The sequence below is a fragment of the Priapulus caudatus genome, unplaced genomic scaffold (assembly GCF_000485595.1).
Source record: "Priapulus caudatus unplaced genomic scaffold, Priapulus_caudatus-5.0.1 Scaffold61, whole genome shotgun sequence".
In the NCBI taxonomy this organism is placed as follows: Eukaryota; Metazoa; Priapulida; class Priapulimorpha; order Priapulimorphida; family Priapulidae; genus Priapulus; species Priapulus caudatus.
The window spans coordinates 407336-414478 of NW_014577122.1; the positions used below are offsets into that span (position 1 = coordinate 407336).

General features: G+C 47.9%; 1 protein-coding gene across 1 annotated transcript in view; it reads left to right on the plus strand.

The window, feature by feature from the left end:
* The window catches only part of LOC106821158 (discoidin domain-containing receptor 2-like), a 138969-nt gene that overhangs the window by 31965 nt on the left and 99861 nt on the right, over positions 1-7143 (plus strand). Inside the window, exon 2 of the mRNA XM_014825847.1 lies at positions 1428-1632. Coding sequence (XP_014681333.1) covers positions 1428-1632 — 205 coding nt within the window. The remainder of the gene's footprint in view (positions 1-1427; positions 1633-7143) is intronic.

Here is a 7143-nt window from a genome sequence, read left to right on the forward strand (position 1 = left end):
GTGACGCTGACAGTGACAGTGACGGTGACAGACTGTGGACAGTAGTGAGGAGGGCACGCACGCGGGAGCTCTGTGCTGCTGGGGTGAGGGCTCGGACCGTGAATGCGCTAACACGTATATCACGATAATCACGTGAAAGCATCGGTGTGTGTGCACCCGCATGCGAGTCCTCCAGCGTCCCTCGCAACGCGGTTTGAACGCGAGCACTCTTGCCCACTAGCTCGCAGGGGTTTACGTGCGCCTGCTCGTCAGCCACCCTCGAATTCGGTATGCATGGATGCAAAACGGCCACATGAAAGGCTAATCCAATATGCCCCCGCAGTGAACACGCAAGCTTTGCAGTTTCGAGTGCAGTACAAACAGAGCGAGAAAAACTTGTAATGTTAGGAAAGGCAACATCGGTCGCAGGAGAGTAAAACTGAAGAGGGATGCGCGCTGCCCCTGGGATATCGCGAGCTGTGTATGTCCAATAAGCAACGCGCTAGAGTGAACTTGGGTATAGGAGAGTGGAGAGCCTGATGAGAAGGAACTAGCGTGTTGTCTGGACTGCAGGAGAAAACTGGGGGAGGAGTGGTTGTCTCAGTACTGGCTAGGAATGCAGATGACGGCTGACCTATCGCTGAGCATTCAGTTATTAAGACTATTCAGTTTATAAGATAAAATAACGTGGCGAATGCGCGTTAATTTTGCCATTTAATGTTTCGCCTGCAGTTTATTCAGTCTCTAAGTGCTTGATCGTTCGGTTTTATCGCGTGCTTATCAGTGTGATTGCGACTGCTTGCAGCGAACATTTGAACGCCGTGAGCAACTGATGACTTGCCTTCTCGGAAATGAAAAGTTGCACGAAAAAAAATCCACTATGCTATCTCGCACGGTGAACTCTACTAGTGACAGGCAACAACAAGAACAACATCTGGTCTTGGTTTCTTAGCACATGAGAATTTCGAGTAATTGACGGGAGCTACCGATAAGTTGTTTCGCTGCGAATGGCGCCACCTATTGCTGGTAACAGATTGGCGACCGGAGAGCACTGCTGTGACATGTTCAAAAAATCTCCACGTGATGGATGCTAAAGAATGTGTTTTCTAAGCAAACAATCGTATCTCTATGGGCATCTGAGGGTGCATGTGCTGCACCGTACACCCCAGCCGCAATCCATCCATCCGAAGGCAGTTATACATATATATAATATATATATATATATATATATATATACACACGCGTACAAGCACGCACACACACGCGCGTGCACACACACGCACACACACACACACACACACACACACACACACACACACACACACACGCACACACGCGCACGCGCGCGCACACACACACACACACACACACCGCCTCCGCCATAAGTGACTCTACATGTGAGACCAGCGTAGTACTAACGTTTTCGTTTTCGGCTTCGTTCTTTTCAGTATATAGAAGCGAGTTGGCGAACAAGCGAACATACGAGAGAAGGACGACGTTACAGTTCATGCCTATCAGCAGTCGAGGCAGAGATGAAGAGTGAGCGTGCGTCTGAAGTCAGGAGAACTCGATTAAAGATGGCGACGTCCGGGCATGTGCTGTCATCGCTAGTCGTCATTCTACTGGCCTGCCAGTCTCACGCGATGGATATCGGTAAGTACCTGATATAATTATGTAGTGACAAGCAAACCTATCGTATACATGGCTGCCGAGGAAATTACGCCAACTGGTAGCAACGCTAATAATGGGGTTATCGATGTATATGTGTCGTTACGTCGTTCCAGCAGTAAATAATCACACATTTGTGATTATTTACTCCTGGTAGTTCTGATATATATATTTGGTTAAAAACCATTGTATATATATATATATATATGTGTGTGTGTATTTATTTATATATACATATATACACTTATTTATTTGTTTGTTTGCTTGTTTATTTACTTATGTATTTATGTATTTATTCATGAATATTAGAGGGGAAAGGCTGTCGATGAAATGCTGTATTTCGCAGTATGAATATTGCGTCTTAGTTCCATTGAACACCTCTCCTAGAAAGGATCTAACTATGACGTCATGAGATCTAATTATAGAAGCACTAGTGAAGGATCTAACTATGATGTCATGAGATATAATTATAGAAGCACTAGTGAAGGATCTAACTCTGACGGCATGAGATCTAGTGACGGCAGACAAGCACTAGTGAAAGATCTAACTATGATGTCATGAGTTCGGATCTAATTATAGCAGCATTAGTGAAGGATCCAACTCTGGCGGTGTTGGTTAGGGTATATGTTAGGGTCTATCTATAATGGTGCTGTTAACCATCTATCTACAAGCTTCGCCGATGCTCATACCCAAGCTAGAATCCGTTATTATATGTCTACATAAAAGGACTCTATTATGCTGCTAGCATCCTAAAAGGACCCTATGGCAAAGCAGCAAAAGGACCCTAACCCTAACCCACGCCAAAACTGACGAAGCACCGTCTCGAAACGAATCCCGAGGTGCATAGAATTGCGCGCATGCACGCGTCCATGCACGCGTAACCTATTTATTGTCCAATTAGTAAACGAATGTCGAAAATTGAGCTACTTATAGGCGTGTGACATGTTCCTGTGGAGAAGGTACGGGCGACTTCCATAGACAGGCTTTTCATAAAAGACAGGGAGTTCCAATTATAGATTAAGTTAATTGCCGAGGAGGTACTTTTCAGCTGGAGTAAGTCAGTCATGTCACCCCATGCCAGGGGAAGAAATGGGTATGGGCAGAAAGGGGCAGATGGAGGTACACCCTATACTGTCCGGGTACTTACCACCCCTCGGGGGGAGGCTAACCGTCCATCGTCGAGGGAAAAACCAGTAACTCGTCGGGGAACGATCAGCGAAATTGTATGCAATCTATAGCGTTTAGCCGGTCATAGTAACTTACGAAAACAATTAACAGGGTAAATGCCTAATTTATCTATACATAATATATGATAGATTACAATAAATCAATAGTTATCGTTTGCTCCTAAAAATCGATTAAGATGACACTTTAATTATTCAAATTTGTGAAAAAGTAATTCGTGTCCCCCTAGCTTTATATGTAGTATTTCGCCACTTATTCGCAATGTGGGTTTAGCTCCCCTTCCGCCGCCGGGTATCTTATCACCTTATCACTCTTCCTTCAGTTGGGCATGCATGTCCTTCCTCCGGCGCTATGCCGGACGATCTCTCTTCTTAACGCCCTTGCACAACAGCGCATCACAGCCGGGTCATCGAGTCGTATGATAGCATCATTTTCGAATTGTCGGCGATTGACTGCCACGAGAGCATTTGAAATCGATTCGCTCGACGCGGGGCAGTGTCGCTTGCCATGCGGGACATCACAGGAGGGAGAGGGTGGAGTAAGAAGCAGAGAGAAAGAATGGGAGAGAGGGGGAGAGAGTGGGCGAGAGAGAGAGAGAAGGGGGAGAGGGATATAGAAAGAGGACGGGATAGCGGAGACAAAAAGGGAGAGAGTGAGCGAGAGAGAGAGGGAGCGCACGCGAGAGAGACAGAGAGCGCGCGAGAGAAGGAGAGAAAGAGAGCGAGAGAGGGCGAGAAAGAGAGCGCGAGCGAGAGAAAGAGAGAGAAAGAAGAGAGAAAGAAGAGAGAGAGAGAGAAAGAAGAGAGAGAGAAAGAAGAGAGGCACTATCGACGCGTCAATGACTCTGTACTCGAGGACTCCAGGAATCTGTCGCAGCCAGCTGATGCTAGCGTGAGTCACATCAGCCTTTGTCCACGCTCACCACGCTCGCTACTCCTCTGCCTTTACAAGCCATGACGCTCCTCCTGACTCCGTCATTATTTTTTCCTCCGCACATTGGCGCTCGTGGCGCGAAGGAAGGGGTTGAAGATTAGTCAGACAGAGTAGCATATTGTCGGCTGGTTAGCGGGTCACTGACAAGGTTCAGGCGTGGATGAATCACGTCGCATCCCCGCATCTCGCCCGGAATGCCGAGTAACGACTTGTTTTCACGCGTGCGACCTCGCCGCGCTGGTGTCGCCGCTCCCGGTAAGGGCTTCATTATGAGCGGACGTGATGGTATCTTACAATAGCTGGTCCCGCGGCGCGACGATGATATAGTGAGCATTCAACGCCGGCGTCGATCCACGGCGGATATCCTCTCATTGCTGTACGAACGACGTCGGTCTCCGCGTCTGTGTGTGATGCAGACTCGCTCACGCGTGTGGCTTCTACAGGGAGCTCGCATCTCGCGACATCCTTTTCCTTCACATCCCACATCCATCTCCTCGCATCCGTTTTGCTTCCGGTGGGAAGCTGCAGGGCTTACTGACGTCCTGTATTAACACATCTCATCACAACGTTTTATATTTATTGTAGAACACTCTCTCCTTCCAACCCAACCCTTCTCTCTACTCTTGGTCTGTCGCTTCTCTACGTCGCTCGCCTTTTTTCTTTCGTTTTCCTATCTATCTCTCTCGTTTTTTATTTCTGTCATGTGTATACTTGTTCTTTATCACTCTCTATGTGTTTGACCGTCTGTATATCTGGTTGCCTGTCTGTCTGTCTGCCTGCCATTCTGTGCTAGCTCTTCTCTCTCTCTCTCGCTCTCGATCGAGATTCACTCACTCACTCACTCACTCACTCACTCACTCACTCACTCACTCACTCACTCACTCACTCACTCACTCACTCACTCACTCACTCACTCACTCACTCACTCGTTGGCAGCAAGCTACCCGCCAAGTGTCGCGAATTCATGGTATTTTCCGCAGCCGTTGATTGAGAGATCATTTTCTCCCGCGCAGGCAAAACGTAATCTCGCGGGAAATAATTCTACGACCAGAAATCAGATTCCGTGTTCATTTGAGCTGATGAGGTGCCAATGCGATTTTACATCATGGCGATGATGACGGTAAACGCGACATGGGCGCGCCAGAGAAACCAATCGGTGGTTGGACCTATGAATTTACGAGTTGTTTTACCGGAAGGTAAAAACCCTTCCACATCCGTGTTGACAATATTTTGGGCCGTGTTCATAAAATACGTACCTATGAGATAGTGACCCACCTCCAGCGCATGGGATGAGTTGGCTGAATCGTATGCTGAGTAAACTGCTCAACGTTTTGTGTGTCTCGCTTCGTATCTCTATCAGTCACTGCATGTAACAGGAAGTTTGCAGATTTATGCGTGTAATCGCGATTTTAGTTTGCCAGTGGCAGCCATTCACCTCCTATAAGAGGATGAATTCTCATCGCTAGAAACTCGTTCCAGCCTGTCTTCAGCTGTTGTCCAGCAACTGCAGTTAAATTCAGAAGTCGGATTGAAAGCAGACGGGTAAATCAGTATGTGATGGCAGGTGGCGCCCTCTGTGGGTGCTGCGCTAACACACGCATCACTGCCTCGCCCCGTCCTCTGCCAGGCTGCCCCGTAGCTTGCCGCCTGGCAGTCCGCGCCTCCTAACCAGGCAGCTGACCCTTTCGTCCTAGTAGCATCCTTCCCCTAGCCTAGCAGCTACTACCTCCATCCTGGCAGCCCCTTTCCCTCTATTCCGGCAAACCCTTTCCCCTAACCCGGCAACCACCCCCTCCACCATTGCAGCTGCTCCCCCCCCCACCATCCTATCAACCCCCTCCTCCTCTATTCCAGCAGCCGTCTTGCCGCCACCCATGCCTAATATTCATTGAGTTATATTACCGGTAACGCGCAGATGTGATTTTGCCGCGTAGCGGACTTTCTCATCACGGCAGAGTTGCGCTTCTATTTAGATTGGTACCAATCGCTACGAGTTGGTTAGGGTAGATGAAGGAGGAAGGAAGGATGGGCAGGAGTTCTGCTGACGACCGCTAGAGGGCGGATCCGTCGTACGGCCGCTATCGCGTCGCTTCGTGTGTGTTCACACATCAGTCGCATCAGTAAACACTTAAGCCAGGCCGTATCCCAGACGCGTTTGCGTTGCTTTACTGATGTGTATACGTAACTATATGCAGCACGTAGCGTAAAGTGAAGAACCGCAAAGAAAAACACGTGTGATCAAAAAACAACCAAATGTGATATGTAAAACGTAAACCTGTGTATGTGTGTGCGCGCGTTGATGGGCGTGCGTGCGTGTGTGCGTTTGAGAATCTCTCTCTCTCTCTCTTTTTTTTTTCTTCTTCTGTTTTCTCTCACTATTATTGTGATTAGTATCAACAACTGCAACGCGTTTAGCATATATGCACGTTTATAGCAACCGAACTATCCCACGAAAAAAATCAATGTCGATTTCTGAACTGACTTCATAATCGAAAAAGCTTTCCTGTGAAATTTCTAAGGGCATATGGCGTCATTGGGGCTTATGTAGGAAGCCGTGCATTAAACAAATTGAACGTTTTTTTTTTATCAGATGTTGTCTAGACATCTAGACGTAGACTGTTTGGCAGCTGTGTATAAATAGCACGCTGTGATCGGCTAGAGGTTTAATTGCGCGTGGTTTCATTCGAAACTAATTCGAAAGTGATTTGTTATTATTTTAGTTTTATATGAGCAGTGTGCCTAGAGCACTGCATGCCTCGACTACTTAACTATGCTCTACTATCAGGAATTATCACTCATTTCAAACGGCTACGATTTTGGGGGGAACTAGAGCTTGTGATTGACACCCGAGCCTAGCACGGCAATTTTGTTTCACGCTTTTCATCCATCTCGGGTAGCTCAAACGCGCATTGCTAAAATCCATATTGCATTGATCAAGCAAAAAATATTAATCCGAACTACTCCGAGCTGTAAGCTATCCGTAACATTGGATCAATTTGATGTAGACGCTACGATGCGTACTGTACATTGTTCTGAGAGTCAATGACAACGCCGCGCATCGACGGTTCTCGGTCTGTTACGGTGTTGCTTTCAGTCGGTGTCGTGCGTGTGGGCGGTGTCGCCGTGGCTGTGGTTCGTACGTGTGAGTCACGATGTGTCCGTAGCTTCTTCAATTACCTATAGAGTAACATCGACACATCGCACGGTAGCATCGACGCTAGTCACGTATAACGCTCATGCTCTCAGTTCGCATCGGGTGATCGACACACAGGTACACACATGCATATACACGCACGCGCGCGCGCACACACGCATGTACCCACACACGCGCACGCACACGCACACGCACACGCGTACACGCGCGCGCGCGCACACACG